General features: G+C 38.9%; 1 protein-coding gene across 3 annotated transcripts in view; it reads right to left on the reverse strand.

Annotated features, from left to right (window-relative positions):
• RASSF6 (Ras association domain family member 6) overlaps nt 1-20,675 on the reverse strand; it is a 56,700-nt gene that overhangs the window by 16,358 nt on the left and 19,667 nt on the right. For all 3 annotated transcript variants that reach the window (XM_037150200.2, XM_053655655.1, XM_053655656.1), the window contains exons 3-4: nt 9,667-9,745; nt 5,435-5,571 (exon numbers count right to left, since the gene is read on the reverse strand). In XM_037150200.2, coding sequence (XP_037006095.2) covers nt 5,435-5,571; nt 9,667-9,745 — 216 coding nt within the window. The remainder of the gene's footprint in view (nt 1-5,434; nt 5,572-9,666; nt 9,746-20,675) is intronic.

A 20,675-nucleotide genomic window follows, 5' to 3' on the forward strand; every position in this document is an offset into this window, starting at 1 on the left:
TGTATCTCCGGTGCCTTTCAAGCTACTGCTCTAGTGCTGGAGCTCACTGTGGAGCATGAGTTGTGCAGAGACCCACCCTACAGAGCAGAAATTATTTCAGCAAGGCTGTGGTGCCCACTGAGTCTACTCTTTGAGTGTGTTATTTGTAGAGGTGGTTGGGTAGTAATGCTTTGATGTGGTCTGAACCTATCCACTGGGTGTTCTGGCTATGGGAGTTTTTGAGAGGTACAGGCCAAGGTCAGCCACTGCCTATCTTCTGCCCAGGGCTACCCTACATGAACTACAAAGTGATCTGTAGATGGCTGCTACTTGTGCTGGGCTTGGAGGTGCTCGGGTAAGGCTAAGCTGCAAACCAAGGCCAGCTGTTGCTAATGACAGAGCTGAGGCCACTTAGTGAGAGGTATGGGCCACGTTGAGGCCACATGCTACTTGTTTGAGAGATTTTAGGGAAATCTGAAGCATGATCCATTCAGGCATGAATGGACAGTAGCTTGAAAGGCACCAGAGATCCACCAGGAGGTTGGTGATCAGCAGTCGCAGGCATTCTTTGCAGCTAATTGGCCTGGGAGTAAATCCCTCCACTGATGTACTGACAGTAATCAAATTTCAACTACAACAGGAAGGTTTACACAGCCCACACAAGGAACAAACTCAACTGCCCAGTTTGGGTGATCAAGAAGGCTATGCACTGGACCTTACAGAATATGTACTACATAAGGGCAGTCTACCAAGCATGGAAGACATTAAAACTATACTTAATGTGTAGAAACAGATATAGGAGGCTGCCAAAATGAGGAGACGAAGAAACATGTCCCAAATGAAAGAACAGATCAAAACTCTAGAAAAATAACTAGGCAAAATAGAGAAAAGCAATCTACTAGATGCAGAGTTCAAAGCACTGATTATAAGAAAAAGGATTCTCAATGAACATAGTGAGAACCTCAACAGCATAAAAAAAATGACCAGTCAGAAATGAAGGATGCACTACTTGAAATGAAGAATAATTTACAGGTAATCAAGAGTAGGTTAGATGAAGCTCAGAATCAATCAGTGTTTTGGAATATAAGGAAGCAAAAAACATCCAATTAGAACAGTTAAAAAATCCAAAAAGTAAAGATGGTATAAATAGCATCAGAGACAACTTAAAGTGTGCCAACATTCACATCATGGGGGTACCAGAAGGAGAAGAGAGAGAGCAAGGAATTAAGAACCTGTCTGAAAAAATAATGACAGAAAAATTTCCTAACTTGATAAAGGAAATAGACATAAAAGTCCAAGAATCGCAGAGAGTTACAAACAAGATGAATCCAAGAATGCCCACACCAAGACACATTATAATGAAAATGGGCAAGGTTAAGCACAAAGAGAGAATTTTAAAAACAGCAAGAGAAAAGCAGTTAGTTATCTACAAGGGAGCTCCCATAAGACTGTCAGTTGATTTCTCAACAGAAACTTTGCTGGTCAGAAGTGATTGGCAAGAAATATTTAAGGTGATAAAAAGCAAGAATCTACAAACAAGATTACTCTACTTTGCAAGGCTATCATTTAGAATCAAAGAGTAGATAAAGAGCTTTCCAGGAAAAGCTACAGGAGTTCATCATGACCAAACTCTTATATGAAATGTTAAAGGGTCTTCTTAAAGAAGAAGGAGGAGGAGGAGGAGGAGAAGAAATGTGAACAATAAAACGACAATAAATACAAAAAGTCAAACTAGCATGACAAACTGATGATTCTTTCAAAGGTCGAACTGAAAGACAAGATGGCAGACTTTCCTGCAGCTGAATACACAACTTCTACTTCTTTTGTTCAATATCCACCCACTGGGGATATCAAATCTGTGAGCCTGTGACAAAACAGGTGTAAGTTCTGCCCTTAGAAATCCAGTATGGTTAAGGAGACCTGAAAGAAGTTTTTACAGAGTAAGGGAATGGTCCATATCTTTTCACAATTTCATTGGGGGCTTGGTGTGTAAATGAATGAGGGTGTCTAGGACTGTACTGAAACAAAGACTAGTGCCTTAGGTGGCTATGTAGCCCACTAAGAAACCAGAGGCCAGGGAACAACATTCTAAATTATGCTGCACCTTCCTGATGAGAGTTCAGCTTAATCCCAAGAGGGATTCTTGGCTAACTAATCACAACTGAATCTAATCTCACTCTTATGTGGGTGAAAGAGAAAAGTGGGATCTTTTTCTGACAATTTGTACCCACCAGAAAGATCTCAAATACCATGAACGTGTACTCAGACATTTTCCCATAAGTCTCATTACTGTGGTAAAAACCAAGCAAAGTATTCCAGGGGATTCTTTCTCAATCTTAAACTAAAGGAGATAATTCCTTTTTAATTCATAGCAATGTTCTAATAAACAATGACAAATGAAAATGGGGTTCATGGTAGTACATCATGAGGATATTAATTTATAATCTTTCACAGTATGTGGAGAGGCATCATTATTGCCTTGCCTACCTGGGCTCTTGAAACTTATCCCAAAATTCAGGATTTCTAGGAAAAGGTTTCTGTATTTAAATTGAGACATAAAAACTTCATATATTAAAAATAATGATGGTTTAATGTGATAATATAATCTTACTGCATCCCCTTGACATTTTCTAACAGTGTTACATACTTACCAAGTTTTCATGAATCAGATCACTAAAATGCATCAAAATGAGCTGGTTGCTTAGAGAACTTTGCAAAGAGTTCTTAGGTAATATGAAGAATAAAAATGAATTTTGCCAAGTTTGTATCTTGTACAGTTCTCTAAAAGAGGGGCTCATGGGTAATTTCTCCTTTTCACTGCTGCTTCTACTCACTGAGAATCATCAACCCCATCAGTCATATAGTACCCAAAGATGAGGGACACAGGGCTTCATCAGGCTGCCTAGTTTTTGGTCTCCCTTGCACTCTTCTATAAGTCCTGGACTGTTCGCCCATTGGCAGTCCATAGCTTAGAGAAAGACTAGTCAGAAGTGGTGTATGTACAAACAGTTCTCACAACAGAGCAGAGGTAATTTAATCACCAGACTTCTGAGGGCTTTGTGTGATACTATATTTTGTTTGCTCTTTGTGCCAAGCATCCTGCTGAGCACTTGGATAACAAAGATGAAAGAGCATGCTCCTCACACTTGAAAAGCTAGCAGGCTAGAGGAGGGGAGGCACGCATTACAATACAATTAATGGCATGCTCCGAAAGTGATAGAGAAAAGTTGTGAGTGCACCTAGTACAGACTGAGGGATGAGAAAAAGCTTTCTGGAGAATGTGTTATTTGACCTGAGTCTTAAAGCATTGGTAGAAGAGCGGCAAATGGGTGTGGAGAAGCAGGTAGACTGCCAGGCTGAGTCAGTAAAATAAAAAACTGCATGCTCTGTATAGGAAATTACAAAATGGTCAGACTTGCTGGAGAATCATGTTTGAGAAAGATCAGCAAGGTGCAAATAATAGTGGGGGCTTCAGTGTTTTCTTCAAAGGAAAAGAAGAACTCCCTTTAAGGTGATATCTAGTTTTTCTTGAATATGGCCAGAGATCAGGTTGGGTAAATGGTCCTGGCAGCTCTCTCTCCACCCTACCCTCCCTGCTAGAACTCTTGCCCTTCTACCTATGGAAGGGAAGATAGATGAGGTGAAGATTTAGGATCTTCACACGCACACAAAATGGAGATGAGTTGCAATTTCAAGGATTAAAGAGGAATGGAACTTGTATGGTAGATCTATTTTAAGTTATTTTTAAAGTAATACCCATTCTATTTCCATAATAGTTGCATAAGTATTCCCTTTTTTCCACATCCTCACAGCACTTGCTATTTGTTGACATTTTGGTAATAGCCATTCTGATGATTAGTGATGTTTTCAAATGTCTCTTGACCATTTGTATGTCTTTGGAGAAATGTCTCTTCATGTCCCTACCCATTTTTTGATCAGATTGTTTATTTTTTTGTTATTGAGTTATGAGTTTTTTATATATTTTGGATTGTAATTCCTGATAAGATATATTATTTGCAAATATATTTTCCATTTTGTAATTGTCATTTTATTTTGTTGATGATTTCCTTCACTGTACAGAAGCATTTTACATTGAAATCCCAATTGTTTATTTTTGCTTTTGCTTTCCTTGCTTAAGGGGTATTATCCAAAATGGTACTACTTAGAATTATATCAAATAGTTTACCACACTATATTTTCTTCTAAGAGTTTTACAGTTACCATATAACCCAGCAATTCTGTTTCTGGGTATTTGTTCAAAGAAAATGAGAACACTAATTTGAAAAGATATATGTACCTCTATGTTCATAGCAACATTATTTACAGTAGCCATGATATAGAAGCAACCAGTTATACATTGATAGAGAAATGAATAGAGAATATACACACATACACACAGTGGAACATTACTCAGTGATTAAAAAAAGAATGAAATCCTTCCATTTATGATAACATGAGTGGATGGATCTGAAGGGTTGTATTCTAAGTAAAATAAGTCAGATAGGTAAAAACAAATGTTGCCTAATTTCACCTATATGTGGAATTTTTGAAAGTTAAAAGAAATGGACAAATAAAACAAAAATAAAATCATAGAAACACAGAACAAACTGCCAGGTAGGAGAGGGGTAGAGGAATGGGTGAAAAAGGTGAAGGGGAATATAGTCAATAGTAGTATTGTCAGTTTGCATGGTGACAGACAGTTACTAGACTGAGTGTGGTGTTCACATAGTAAAATACATAAATGTTAAATCACTGTGTCATAGGTTTCAGTCTAATATAATATTGTATACTAACTATACTTTAACTAAAAATTAAAATTATAAGAAAGGAAGAGAGGAAGGAAGAGAGGGATGAAGAAAACAGAAAAAATATACACATATGATTCCTTCTGAGAATATTTATTGGTTTTTCTAATAATTGCAAAAGGTAATGAAAAAATCAGCCCAACTTATTTATTCAAGGTACAGTTGCATAAACCCACACAAAGAGTCGTGTGCATTTATTGCCCTTCAGATGCATTTTGCTATGCCGCATTGAACAGGGTCAGGACAATCAGGGAACCATAATTAAGTCTCCTTTTTAAAAAGCAGAAAGAGCCCTTTGTTTCAAGGGAAATTTAAATTTTATCCACTTTCTTCTTGCCTTTACATTTTTTCCAATGATGGGGGACAGTATTCCAGGAAAGAAGCAATGCAGCAAAGAGGTCAAGGGCACAGGCTCTTGAGCCTGTAGACCTGAGCTTCGGTCCAGTTCTGCTACATGGTGATTGGAGATCTTGTATACTTTCTTAACCTCTCAGAGCTCTGGTGACTGAACACCTACTGCATAGGGTTGCTGAAGGATTACATGAAGATTGTATATAAGCATTTAGTAGAGGTCCCACCTTTAAGAGTGCATTCAATAAAAGTAAATATGAAGATTATGTATAGAATTCAAAACGTGAATAAGAGCTTACATTTTGGAAAAGCCATCTGGTGACTTCATTGTAAAAGAAGGGATTTGTTTCTCATCTTGTATTTTCAGCTGTATAGGCCGTTTTACTCCCCAGCAAATGTCCAACATTCCTTCAACAATTAGTGTATCATCTTCAGTCTAGGGAAGAAACCAATCATCTCAAACATTCTTGTATTATTTATAGAAGGCAGATGTTTTAACTGAAGATGTAGAAATTATGTAAGACATCTTAATAAACAAAAGCATAAGTTTCCAAGTGGGATTGTTTGGCTTTTCTATTTATCTACAAAGTAATTTTGTTTTTGAAACATTCTTTTCAATTTTTGAAAACAGCTATAACCAGTGAAGTAAGTCATAATGGTGAAGACCTCCCTACCAGAGGGCACAGTATGTTAAAATGCTTTCTGGACTCTGTGTTCTTTGGTTAAGTGGAAATTTAATTCTCTATTTCTGTTTAACTTAAAATTCAAGTAGAATTTTAAGCTGCACTAAATTAGAAATCAGAAGAACTGTTGGGAAATTTAGTGGCTCTTTATTTTTAAACAGGAAAATTTTAACTCACAAAGTTATTATGCAGATGAGTGAACTAATGTATATGAAAACAGTGTACAATATAAAACAGAAATGATTTTTTGAATACCATAAGTAAAATTTGAATGATGTCTCCTGAGTTGGAAATATTATAATAAAAAAGAAAACTCCATGCAAACAAAGAAAAATTAATGAACATCTATGAAATATTTACTTAGTTAGAGGTTGTAGATATTAATACTAAAGCGTATTCCCATAGAACTTATTTTCTAATCTATTTTTCTCTTGTTTATGTAAGTCTTTGTGTTATTAAAGTAATGTGTTAGCACTATAGGCAATTTTGAAAGTACAGAAACTAAGAAGAGTCATATTCCAACCATCCAATAACTACTGTTATTATGAAAAATTATTATAAAACATAAATGACTCGATTTTTATTTGAGAGTGTAATGAAAACTCCAGACTGTGAGATCAGACAGTCTTGTATTCAAACTCTGGCTCCGCAACTTCCTAGCTGTGTGACCTTGGACAAGTTGCTGAAGCCTTTAAACCAGGGTTGCTTCTTCAGAAGAATGAACATCACATTGGTCCCTAAATCATAGGACTTGGTATTTAATCCCTGCTCAAAGAATATTATTAGTCATTATTTCTTTAGCTGATAAACCTACCCTGGAGCCACTTCTGAAACAAAGTTTTGATTCATCCCACTTTTCAGTTCATGTGTCAGATTGCCAAGAAGTTAGGTTACTAACAGTTGTTTTTAACAACCAAATAAAATTCGTTCTTTGATATGGCTGTACAAGATGCAGATAGTATGTTTCAATGATTGATGAATTAAATCTTGTCTTTGCATAATGAGAATTCAATTAATCCCTTACATCAAACACTCAAAGAGTAACTGCTCTTCTGAGGTTATATAATTCTTGCTTGATTAGCCAAAAAACATATATGTACAACTGATGGACACAGACAACAGTGTGTGATGGCCAGAGGGAAGGGGCAGGGACTGGGTGGAGGTAGGCAAATGGGGGGGAAATGGAGATGTCTATAACAGTATGAACACTAAAAATAAAGTGGAAAAAAAGAAATACTCCAACTATCATGTAAGGAATATGAGAATATTTTCTAATTTCAGAAAGCATCTCTGCAGATTAATTGATTGTCCTTGAAGGATTATTTATGCTTATATAATTTCCTTGTCCCAATTCTTAGGTCTCTTCCACATCTACACAAACATCCTTGGTAATTTCAGGGATCCTCATAAGTCATCTCTAAACAAATAGCTACCAACTTTGTATCTCCAGCCCAAACCTCCCCCTTGAAATCCAGTTGTCACACTGCCTACTCGACATCAAACTTAACCTGTTTCTAACTAACTCATGATAGTTCTTCCATAAATACTTTCTTCTCCCAGTCTTTCCCATTTTGGTAAATAACACCCCCACCCTTCCAGTTGTTCAGGCCAAGAATTTTACAGTCACCATTGATCTTTCTTCCATACTAAACATTCAACACAGATCCTATTAACCCTACCTTAAAATATATCCCTAATATGACCACTCACCACATCCACTACCATGATTCTGGTCCACACCATTGTCATTGATGGCCTGGTTTATTTCAAGTTTCTTTCTGGTCTACCTCATCCTTCTCCTGCCCCTCTGTATCTTCCCAGTAGCCTGAAAGATCCTTTACAATGAACCTTTTCAGATAATGTCACTGTTCTACTCATAACTCTCTGGTGGTTTCCCATCTTATGCCAAGTAGAAGCTAAAGTCTTCACAAGACCCTACACACTCCTGTGCCTTCCCCTTCTCAGTTCTCTCTCTGTCTTCACTGTTCACTAATTCCCATTCTCACAAAGGTCCTGATGTCTGGGCTCAAACTCTCTATTCAGGCTGTTTTCCGCCAAACTGTGCATCTCACAGACTTCTGCAAAGTTTGCTCCCTCGCCTCTTTCAGTCTTTGGTCAAAGGCTCCCCCTTCCCACCTCATGTAGATTCTGGAGCCTGCTCCCACTTGGAGGTTCTCCACAGCCACTATCACAGTCTGATACAGTACATTTTACTTCTGCTTCTTGTCTGTCTACTAAAATGTAAGCAGCACCAAGGCAGCACATTTCATCCAGTTTTAAATGCTGTATCCCCAGCTTACAGAGCAGTGTCTGGTGCCTGGTAGACAAGAACTATTTGTTCAATTCGTTAATCAGAGATTAAGAAAGCCACACATTATCCTCCATGGACTGCCCCTTTTGATGTCATTGTAAGTCAGGCTGAAGATTTGGGAAATTCTGGAGTCTAAGTTTGTTGACTGGTGAGCAAAGAGGGAAAGACTAAAAAACCTAATATTCTCACTGTATACTTTACTTCATATAATTTTTTAAAATTATATGAGATATGAGATTTTGTTTTAAAATTATATGACTTTCCTATCATGAATTGAGTACTAATTCACAGGTTTGGAATGGGCCTGCCTCAACTTGTATGTTTATAACATCAAAACCCAAACATGTTTTTAAAGATAACACATTTCTTAACATCATGAATTCTGTCAAAACTATAAAAGAAAATATAAATCAGCATTTTCTTAAAATTTTGATCTTTTCTTAAATTTTCTATTCTTATTAATTATGGATATTAGAGATCTGAGATATAGGCCAATATTAAAGTAATTTAAAATTTGGCCCATTTATTTTTAAAGGAATTAGTTATTCTTCTATATATTATATTTGGGAAGCTAATGGACACACCCAATTGAACTAAGTTATTGAAGCTCATTAGTAAACAACAGGGTGGTTTGTAAATATCCTTCTGTCTCAGCTGCAGATTTAAGCCCAAACATGGGCTTAAATGTTCTACCATCAAAGTCAATGTTCTACCATCAAATTTGAAGATTTAAAACAGAATATTGGAAATTATAATGTTCCCTGGGATCAAGAAGATATTATAAATATGGGAAATGAACAGCATTAGAACAAAAGACTGAGTGGAGAGACTTGTGGAGAATGAGGCGTTCAAATGAATGAATGAATGAATGAATGAATGAATGAAAGAGAGAGAAAAGGAAGACCCAAGGCCAGTGTGTACGGCAGCCTGTCAGCTGCACCCCTAAAAATGCTTTTAGCTCCAGGACTTTCCTGAGTTGTTTCTTTAACATTTTTACTGTGACATGGTACATGTTCATTTTAATAACCAAATCAAACCATGTTACAGATATGTCATGAGTGATCTGAATAATTCTCCATTGGGGGATACTTAACATACTTTCAATTTTTGTTTCATTACAAATGATATCACTGTGAAAATCCTTCTTTGTATATTCTGGTGCATTTATAATAAAGCATTAGGATAGATTATTATTCCTAATAATGCTTTATTAGGAATAAAGCATTAGGATTTCTGGTAGAATTGCTGTTCAAAAGATATTCATACACTATTTTTTTAAGTAGAAAGCAGATATGTCACTAAAGTTATTTTTAAAATACTTATTCACAAAAAACTGCTTAAGAAGTCACAGATGTCCCAGGACTGGAATTTTTGTGATATACCTCAAAAAAGTATGATCAAGTTTAAGATTAACCTGTTTCTTACAGACCATTTTTGCTGTTGGCTTATGGACTCCAACTCATCCTGACCACTCTGTACCTTTATGGGATTATCTTTTCTGTGAATCGACTGTATTGCATTTCTTTGATGGACTTACCTGTCCATAGGAAATATGCAGATTTTCCTGGTTCTCATAAAAAATGTTATAGGTCTTCAATAAAGAATTAAGTTGTTCCCTAAAAAAAAAAGTTATATTCAGTTACAATCTGTCTTTGTCTGTTTAACGGTGAAAGGCAATGATGGTGCTTCCAGGTCATAAAGGTGTAAGATGGAAAGAAGTGGTTCAATAGGATCTTACTGTTCTGTCATTTTAATGTAATGTAGGTCATTTAGAACTGAAGGCTCCTCAGGACCCAAATAAATGTTAGAGGTATTAATCTATAAATAAATAACAGAAGAAGGGATGTGATTGAGGACAACAGTAGTGAGGAGAGTGTTCTATAGCAGAAGGCACCTGTAAAATAGAGGTTTTGTTTTGCATTCCTTTTTTGTTTTGCAACATTTAACCAACCTAAGTGAAGCACCTAGGATTTGCCTGGCATTATGCTTCCCACCAGAGATAGAGCAAAGGTTCAGGAAGGGTTGCTGCTCCTGAGTATTTGCCCCTTTGTGACACATGGGCTCTGAGGTGGGAGGGAGGGGGACCACTGTTTCCTGACACACCTCCATCCTTCTCCCTGTGCCACAGCCTAAAATGCTTATCTGACCTGTTTTGTTGGTCCAACTATTGTCTCTCACCTGGATCACCTGGCAAGTTTCCTAAAAGCCTCCCTGTATCTCTTTGTCTATTTTCAACAGCAGGAGTTATTTTAATTTATACTTGATCATATCTCTCTTTTGTTCAGACTTCTCATTATTAATGCCAACATCCTTCCCATGACTTCAAAGGCCAGATGTGACTTTCACTGCTGTTATACCTTCGATCTCATTTCCTACTTCTCTCTCCTCCACTCACTACTTTCCATCACTGGCTGACTTGATGTACCTTGAACAGTCCAGATACCTCAGGGCTGCTGTACTTGTTGATCCCTTTGTCCTCAATGATCTTCCCCCCAAACCATCACAATGTCAGCATGTACATTTTCAAAAAATATTTACTCACGAGTCATCTTCTCAAGGAGTCCTTCTTGACCTCCCAATCTAGAAGTTTTCCTTTGCAAACTTTTAACCTCTTTGCTCCTGCTGCTTAAATACCACTAAACCTTGTATATATTTTACTTAATATTCTTGCAATAGATATATATTCCTATGTATTATAAGTATATTTTGTAATATCGTCTTATATCCTGCCCCTGTTGTCCTCTGCTAGACTATACCTCCCTGAGAGCAGGCATGTCTCTATGTTTCGTTCACGATCTATTTCTTGTGCCCTAAAGAGAGCCAGGCATATAGCGAGAACTCAGAAAATGCTGGTCGAATGAAGTGATCAGAGAAATCTTTATTCCTAAAATAATAAAACATACTGATAAAAAAGAAAAGGCCTTTTAAAAAAAAAAAAAGTAAGTGAATTTATGTGGGTGAAATCTCATGATATTAAGCTTCCAAATATATCAATCACAAAAATTCCTTGCTCCTTAATATGTCTCTCTCTCCCATAAAAATCTTGGCCCCAGGGAGGCAGGGATTTTGGTCTGCCCAACAAAAATTCATTGCTGTCTTTGCAGTGCTTAGAAAAGAGACTTGCTCCTGGTAGTTTCTTATTCAATAAATACTGAATATTGACTGACAGAGTTAGTGTATATTAAGTTTTACATGTTTGCAATCACATTCTTTTTCCATTTGACTACTTTCCCTCGTCATTTTTTATGTGCACATTTCCAAGGATCAATACACTCCACACAATCACCCCATTAGAAATTTTCTGAGCATTCTTGCATGCTATTGTTCCACATCCCAACTGGGTTACATTAGAACTTTAGTGTAATAAATACTTCTGTTCTAAATATCAGTGAGCACGCTGATTTTTGTGCCTTGGAATTATTTCTGTGGGATACTTCCTAAAAATGGCAGTGCCAGTAAAGATCATAAACACTTTTAGAGCTCTTATCATTGATGGCCAGAGCAGCATACAGAAATTTCTGATTCGCTTGGGATGCAACTCCTGATATGCTGAGCTGTGAGAGTTGTTATTAAAGCAAATGAATTTTTACATAATCATATTCCCTCAGCTTCTGTTTCTTATAAAACTGCTCAATAAGATATAGTACAAGTATCCTTCAAAGTGTTTACCTCAGGATTATGTATAATTAGAAAGATTATTCTTTGGGAACAAGCTATTTGGGAAATGTTTCTGTATCTGAACAAAATCTTCCTCCACAGAAATAAGCCTCCAAATGACCCAGGAAATCAGCAGACTGTGGTCTTGGGCCATCTGCTTCTTGTAAATAAAGTTTTATTGGAGTACAGCCACACTAATTTGTTGGCTTATTGTCTATAGCTGCTTTCCTGTTAGAACTGCAGAGTTGAATCACTGTGACAGAAACCAGATGTTCTGCAGAGCCTAAAATATGTATTACCTGGCCTTATGCAGAGAAAGCCAACCTATCAAATATCATAGAAGTCTTCCCTTTTTTTCTTTTTCTTTTCTTTTCTTTTTTTTTTACTACAGGCAGGATCTTTCTGACTGTCAATGACATTTTGAAGGAATATTGGAGTATGGGAGAAGAGTAGAGCAAGCTCAGCAGAATAATGTTGAAATAAAAGGTAAGTTAATGGTGCAATAAAGCGAGCAATCAGCAAAGAATATTCAGAAGTTAGCTGAACAACTATATCAATGGTGAGTACATACCAAACACTGAAAGATTATCACATTTCAATTATATGTTTCTGATCAGAGGACCTTTTAAAGATGATCCCTTATACAGCTGATGGAACAATGGGTCTGATACAACACAGAATAAAATGTAGCTTGTACATTCCAAGTTGACTTGTTGGCACAAGGAGCATAAGGAGCTGAAATGTTATTTTCAGACTGACCATCCGTTGACTGATTCAAACCATGTCCCCTGATGGAACACCTGTACTAGTGGTCATTCATTCATACATTCACTGCATGATCCCAATCATGAGGCCTCAGGGTGAATCCTCCTGAGGGTGAGTGAGAGCTCAGAGGAATAGATGTACAGCAAACTTTGGAGGGTAGGAATTAAATCAAGAAGAGGTGAGGAGCTTACCAAGCAAAGTAGACAGTAACCAAGGACATGTAGCTCTTTCTATAGTTGTTGTGGAGAAAACTCAAGGAGTTGGGATTCTGAGAATGCCATGTAAAACGGAGAGTGGTGAGCAATGAGCTAAAGAAGCAGATAGGAAGCTCATGAACCATTTTAAGAAGCTTAGAATTCACCCTACAAGCAATGGGCAAAAAAAAAAAAAAAAAAGACATGAGGATGCTAAGGGCCACTAGGGAACTTAAGGAAAACAGATTTCAGGACAGGACAAGATGTAGCAAGATAAGTGGGACCATTGCAACAGTACTGGGGTAGAGGGGCAGGAATTAGGCTATGTTTCATGGAAAGGTGACCAGGTGTCTCACATATATGAAGGATTTACAGTCTAAAATGGACCAAAAATCAGTATAGGGATTATGTGGTTTAGGGAAAATCCAAAGGTAATCACCAAAGTGTCATATAGGCAGCCCTAGTCAGGAAAGGGGACACTGATTTAATGTACACCATGAACTGTCAATATTAACTGTAACAGATTTTTTAGGGTACACTTAAAAGTTACATATGGATGCCCCCCAAAACAGCAAAGAGAACCCTTCCCTCTCAGCATGCAAAGAATTCACACAATTAAAACCAGATTGCTTGGCAACAGTTCAGTTGCCCTAACAAAGCTATAATATGGGTGATAAGAAATGGATTCCACCTCTAATCTCAGTTTATAAACATGTGGCATATAGAAGCCGCAAGGAAACCCAAGAAGTAGATGCCAGTTTCAATCAAACAGCCTGTACATTTTATGTGTGATCTATAAAAAATTGACTTTCTAAGATCTGAATGTTTTTTGCAAAACATCACACAGTAAATAATCTAGATAGTGTTTTCACAAAACTAGGGAATGGCAAACTTCCACATAAGCTGGATATCTAACTACATGAACACAGAATCATAATCTTCCCCAGGACAGACCTTGGCACTGTTCCCTGGCAGTGCAGAGAGAAGATCCTGATGGATGCTGATGGGCACCCAGAATTCCTCACTGAAGTCCCTGGGAGAGTGTTAGCCAGGGAGAAACTTAACATGGGATGACAGATGTACAGGTAGGATGCAGAGGAGAGCGCAGGGCTCCTGTTCCTTTAAGGCTCCCAGCTCAGTTTTAATGAGTAATAACAGATCCAGTGTTAAGTGTAAAATCTTTATGTGTACTTTGCACTTTGTGGTCTGAATTGCAGCTGCTCAGCAGATGGGAATTACCCACATTCTGATGTTTGCTGTGCAAAAACAGACATAGCAAGAAATGAGTTCCTCAATCTTATCATGCTATTTAGTTGCCTGGAAGAAAACCATTTTTATTGGCTTTTATAAGGCTCTGCTACGCGTGGACATTGGACAGCATGATGTGTGAAAGTGAATCATGCCCTACGTAGATAAAATGGATGTCAAATGTTACTCGTCATAACAGCCCCATCTCTTATTTTACTATTGATTTAGGGCATAATTAAGTGGATATTGAATTCCTTTCCTGGAAACCAAAAATCCCCATCCTGTTCTTTACTAAGTGATTCTTACAGTTTGGATTCGCTGAAGGCAGAGCATAAATACTATTGTGTGTTGTATTCTAGCATGAACTTCAGAGATTGCCACATGACACAAATTAAACTTTGGAGGAAAATATAGCCCAACGTAGTCACCAAAGGCATGTTTGGCCATGACCGAGCTTCCTGAGTTTTTGTTACTTCTGCCTCTTGGAGTCTTGCTGAAAAATGTTCAGTCTCCAAACCGGGCAGCCACTGAACTGCAGCATGAGAGCATCATTGGGAAGAACATTCCACTGTGTGTGCTTTCAGAGCAAGACGCTAAAGTATATGAAAGAGTCTCTTCAAAGAGATGAAAAACTGAGGCAGAATAACAATGCTAACTTGCTCTTTTACTACAGTTTTTTCTTCTCTGAAAAAGTACCCTCTCACAAATGACTTTGTTTATAATGTTAAATGTTAGCAATGAGATCAACAATTGCATGTGAAATTCAAAAAACAATTTAAACTTATGTGTATGTTTTTTAAAATTACTATGAATTAAACATATAAAAGTAACAGACCGATCATTTGCTGAGAATTAAGGTTATAATTTTTACTTTACATGTAGTTTTTATACCTCCCAAAGTCTATATAATGAGTGCATAATACATTCATAATGTTTTCATAATTCTACTTCCATAAAAACATAATATAAGTGCCTCTACGTCTGGGGAAATGTGGAACCAGGAGGGAGGAGAATAAGTGCAGGCTCATCATGACCACATTTACCAAAACAAACCATCATTTCATATTTCTGAAGTCTGCAAGCAGTAGCAGAATTCTCATAACCCACTTTACCCTTCATTACTGTCAACCTGAATTCTGGAATTAAAAATTGCAGCCTTTGCAGCCCCTCTTTGAGAAGTGCCCAAGGCCCCAGGTTGTTTTTGCCTTAGGCTTCATCCCCTGCCTCAAAGGATAACCTTTGCATGGAGACCTTGCCCAGCCAGCAAAGTAGGTTATTCGCATTTCCATTGCAAATGAGGGGACTGGGTTGCACAGTCTGAAACCTGAGAAGATGGAAAGGGGGTGATTATCTTGATTGAAGTGAAAATGCAAAACCTAAATAACCAGATAGTTCCAAATTTGCCTAACTCTTCCCAACTTCCATTGAAGGACCTGCCCTTTTTGAAAAGGAAGGGTTTCTAACATTTTCAGCAACTTTTTGCTAAGGCTATCACTGATTATTGCTGCTGGTTGGGGTGAGAGTGTCTGTGATTCATTTGCTTTGTTCTTCTAAGCAGTTCTGTCTTAAGACCCTAACCCTCCCTTTGGGTACTGACAACTGATCATTTAAAAATTGGGGCAGGGTCATCTGGCGGTGAGGAGGAGGGCTGGGGGGAGTGGAAAGAGAAGGATCTGGAAGTTTCTTAATCCAATCGTGACCAGACCCGTCTGTCTCCACCACATCACCCACCCTTGGGCTGCTTTTGGCCATTTTGTAACTTTTATGCTTTCTAGGACTTTTGTTCACCTTTTCAAGGTTTCCCCTGTAAATCACGGTCTGGGAGCCGATGGAAATATCATTCTCTGGAGCCTGCAACTTCTAGACTCAGATAAGAACAAAAAGAATAAAGAGCAACTTTACAGTATTAAGAAGAAACTTGAAGTAATGGCTAGGCAATAAATACAAAACAAAGAAAAACACTTAAAATGTGTTTTGATTTTAAAACTCCACTGTTTAAGAGAATGCCTTTAGTTGTTCCAAATGTGTCACTACATTTAATGAGATGTGGAAGAGGGGAGAAAATGGGAGGGGAAAAGAAAGACTGTACCATTTATTGAAGTACCAGTTTTCTGAAGAAAACAGGAATGTGCTCTAGACCTGATACCTGATTTTTAAAGAGAATCCCTTTATAAGGGTAAATATCAGTATCTGACACTTTAACACACTAGCATATTTTCCAACAACCTCGGATGAGGGTAGACACTTATCTAACCCCTTTCCCTCTGTGGTCTGGCATCTAAAGATTTTTATGAAAGAAGTTTGTGAACAGTGAAGAAGCATGAGGAAAATATATGCTTTATAATCTTCTCTGGCCTGAAACGAAAAGAGGTATGGTCTGTGGTTCACGAGCCCCAATGCCTTATGCAAATCAGTATGAATCTTTACATTTCTATTCTAATTCACAGCAGGGACTTGAAACTACTTCTGCTTGGATGAAATCAAACCTGTTGCTGTTGTAGCTGACTCTTTTGGAGAGAACTGGTAAACATTTAATGCCCAAGAAAATACACTGTAAAAGCTACAAAACAATGTTGTGTTCTGTGTATGTGGACAACATGAAACACGGTGGTACGTGTGCTAATTGTTAGGGGCTAAGGGGAAATAGTCTTAAGAAAACTAAGTTGTTTGTTCAACCTTAGCTGCTTGCTCAAGCTTGGGTGGGGGAAACCGCACACCCCACCTCGGGCAGATACTCCAGGAAGTTAAGAAGTTAAGAACAATGAAGTAATAAGAACTAGTCAAGCGGATAACCTCCTGGAAGTTTTTTACCCCCTAGCGTGAGCCCAGCTAGCTCAGTCGGTAGAGCATGAGCCCCTAGGCCAATGGCTAACCTGAGCACGAGCTGTTCATGCACCTTGCAGGCCAATCATCAGCAAGATCAGGAGCCCTAGCTTGAGCCCCTGACCAACGGCTAACGGCCACCTCTCGCTTCTGGAAATCGCTTGCTTGCTCGCCTCTATAAGAACCCTAGTCTGTAAGCGTTAGGCGCGACTCTCATTTGTAGCCATTTTGGCACTCGTGTGTCTCCAGAGGCACCCCGAGAGTTCGCCCCTGCGCAGGTAAATCTTTGAAACTTTGGCCAATAAAACACCTCTGACTACCCAGCAGTCTCCGACCCTTCTTGCTCGCAAGGACGGGATGTAACACTAATGTTAGATCAGTGCTTCTAAAACTGGAGCCAGCACCAGAATTACCTGAGGAGCTTGTTGAAACATAGATTGTGAGTGGCACCCCCAGATTTTCTGATTAAGTCTGGGCTGGGTCCTGAGAATACACATTTGTAACATGTTCCTAGGTGATTTTGATGCTGCTAGGCTATGGCTCACATGTTGAAATCTTTTCTTTTAGATGTTAGGGTCCTGAGCATCAATGTGATATTTTCTTTTAGGGAAAAGTAAGTCTTTTTACTGGCAGAGTGCAGGTTGAAATAGATGGTTATTCCAGTTAAAACTGTAATAGTTACAAGTGACTAGCCCACTAACACGTCTGCTTCTCTCTCCTCCGTTACTGAAGGAAGAACCCCGTGCTTTCAGACCTTCCTGCAAGGATGTTTGTTCTAGTCTCTTATTGCTGTTGTTACAAATTACAAACAGCCCTGGCTGGTGTAGTTCGGTGGATTGAGCCTGGGCCTCTGAACCAGAGGATCGTGGTTTGATTCCTAGTCAGGGCACATGCCTAGGTTGCAGGCCAGTCCCCAGCAGGGGACGAATGAGAGGCAATCATACATTGATATTTCTCTCCTTCTCTCCTTCCCTTCCCCTCTAAAGATAAATAAATAAAATCTTTAAAAAATAATGTTTTCAGTGTATGCAAATTATTACAAACGTCGTGGCTTTCGACAGCACAAATATGTATATTAGCTTCCAGTTTTTTAGGTCCAAGTGCAGGTCAGCAGAGCTGTGTTCCTTCTGAAGTTTCCAGGGAAGAGTCCGTCTCCTGGCTTTCTCCAGTTTCCCGGGCGTGCCCACATTCCTCGGCTTCTGGCTCCCTTTTCCACCTTCCACGCCAGCACTGGCCCTTGAGTCATTCTCACCAGCAAAACTCTGACCCTGGCTCTTCTCAAATAGCTCCTTTACGATTACACTGGCTTTAATCCCAGCTGATTAGGAACCTGGATTCCACCTGCAATCTTAATTCCCTCTTGCCACGTAATGTGAAACAGTCATAGCTTCAGGGGATCATCTTGGGGGGGCATTATTCTGCTTATCATGGACTTAAGTGTGTCACCGATCCAAACAGTGTCGGGACACCTGGGAGACATCTTGTTAGAAACCAGAAGCTGTATTTTAACCAAGATCCCCAGGAAATTTGCATGTACATGAAAGTTGAGAGAAGCCCTAATGTAGGTAATCACCTTGCTCCTAGATATGAATCTTTTTTTAAGGGTAATACATGTCAAGTCTAAATACTAAATCCCTGACTCAGTTTTTTTTGAGATAGGTTACTGCCACACTCATTCATAACCACCCAAAATTCATGGAAGAATTACTATGTAGCAGATGACAGAATGGATTCTGGGAGCACTGCAATCTGTACAACCAATGAGGCCCCTGAAGTGATGGGACTTACTTTCTGGAGGAGGAAGATAGAAGAAAACAGAAGAACAAATGAAGAAATACGCTAAGATTACAGAGGGATAAGTGCCAGGAGAACAACAACACAAGACCACGTGACGCAGTGCACTGAAGAGGACGTTTTAGACAGGGCTATCAGGAGGCCCGAAATGTTAGCCAGAAACCTCAGTGATGGGAAAGCGCTGGCCATGAAGAGCCAGGGAGAGTGTTCCAGGAGGGAGACATGGGCTGAATCCTCTGTGCAAGACTAAGCTTGGCATGGTGGAAGGAGAGAAAGAGGGGAAGAGGGGCTCAAGATGAGGTTCTAAAGGTCCTCCAGCCTAGCTCATGTTGGGCCTTAGAGATACCGTAAGGATTCAAGCAAGACGCTGTGACTTAATTGTAAAGGGAACTTGTGGCTGCTGGAGGAGAATGGACTGTGGGGACAGGGAATGGAAGCAGGATGCCCAGTTACAAGGTGGTTGCAGTTGTCCAGGCAAAAGATAATGGTGGCTTGAACTAGATGGTGAGAAGCGGTTGGATTTTGGAGATGGAGCTGATTGCACTTACTGTGGGGCTGGGTATAGTGATGAGGGAATGGAGCAATGAGATTGGTATCTGACTTCTATTGGGGGTGTTGTTTCTCATTTTTCCGTGAGCTAAAGTGTCCAGTACACGCCTTACAGATTTTCTAAAGCTAGTTGAAAAGTAAACACTGTGGTGCCACACAACATTAGTCATTATTGGAACGGATGCAGGGTGGTTGTAAAATACACCCTTTGTGTATGAACAGCTGGAGGTTTTGTGCTTGTTAAGGATGATGGGGCGGACTCCACAGTCTGATGCCCTTTGTTCCTTTGGGGTGGGGAAATGATGTCTATCTAGTCTGCAAATGAAGGCTTTCAGTTATTTTGCTTATATGCAAAATAAATGAATAACTTTCAGTCTCTTGGATTGTTGGGATCGTCACAAGAGTGTCTGAAGCACAACAGGTGGTCATGGATCCTGAGGGCCATCCTAGTGAGCATGAGCTAGACAGGAGCTTTCCTCACCTCCCTCTTCTGTGATGCTGTCATGGCTTTGACCACTGATTCTCCTTCCATTTGAGAACATATATATTAGACAACCACCTTGTTTCTCTTCCGGGCATCCTCTGACTATTCTGCTTACTCCATACAGAGCATATAGAATACATCTCATTATATCATCTCCTTTGTTTAACATTCTTAAGTGTTTCCCATTGCTTTTGGATAAAACCCCTAATCCTTATCGCGATAGGTAAAGTCCTGCTTGGTATCTCTTCCTCTTTAGCCTCCTTTCAAAAGATGCTTTTTCCTATGTCCTGTAGCTCAGCCACACTGAGTACCTTTCACTTGCTGGAAGCGTATTTCCTCTGGCCATAAACACTTGGGGCTAACTCTCAGAGTTAGAAATGTTCTCCTGCTCACTCCCTTAAACTTGCCAGCTCCATCCTCCTTCAGATCTCTGGACCCTTCCAGCTTAAGCTAGGTCCTTATTCTCCCCTAAAACTAGGTTCCTTTCCTTTTGAACACTGTTTGTTGTCAGGCCTTTAGACCTGTGGTTCTCAAAGTGTGATTCCCAGACCAGTAGCATCTGTACCACCTAGGATCTTGTTAGGCAAATGATCTACTCAGTTGGAAACTCTGGGAATAGGGTCCAGCAATCTTTAGTTCAATAAGCTCTCTGAGTGATTCTGATAAAGGCTCAAGTTGGAGATCCGTCCTGAGACTGCCCTGGTCTGTTTGGCTCAAAATTCCATACCCTACCTTCTAGTACAGCTTCTGGCTTGAGGGATGCTCTCAGTAATTATTTATTTAGGGAATAAAATATAGAAAATTAAATCCTGGCTTATTTTTAGAGAGAAAAAAATCTTTCACCAATGTTACTAACATATCCAGAAATTCAAGTAAACTCCGTAGGTTAATGTATTTCTAGAGTTTTTAAATTTTTATTTTATCAGAGTGTCTATTGAAATATATTTAGTTGATCTTGGACAGATGATCTTATTATTTATTAATGGATTGAAGTAGTGCAATAGGTCAATGTGAAATAACTATATTTTACTG

The sequence above is a fragment of the Artibeus jamaicensis genome, unplaced genomic scaffold (assembly GCF_021234435.1).
Source record: "Artibeus jamaicensis isolate MK-2021 breed Jamaican fruit bat unplaced genomic scaffold, CSHL_Jam_final scaffold_1031, whole genome shotgun sequence".
In the NCBI taxonomy this organism is placed as follows: domain Eukaryota; kingdom Metazoa; phylum Chordata; class Mammalia; order Chiroptera; family Phyllostomidae; genus Artibeus; species Artibeus jamaicensis.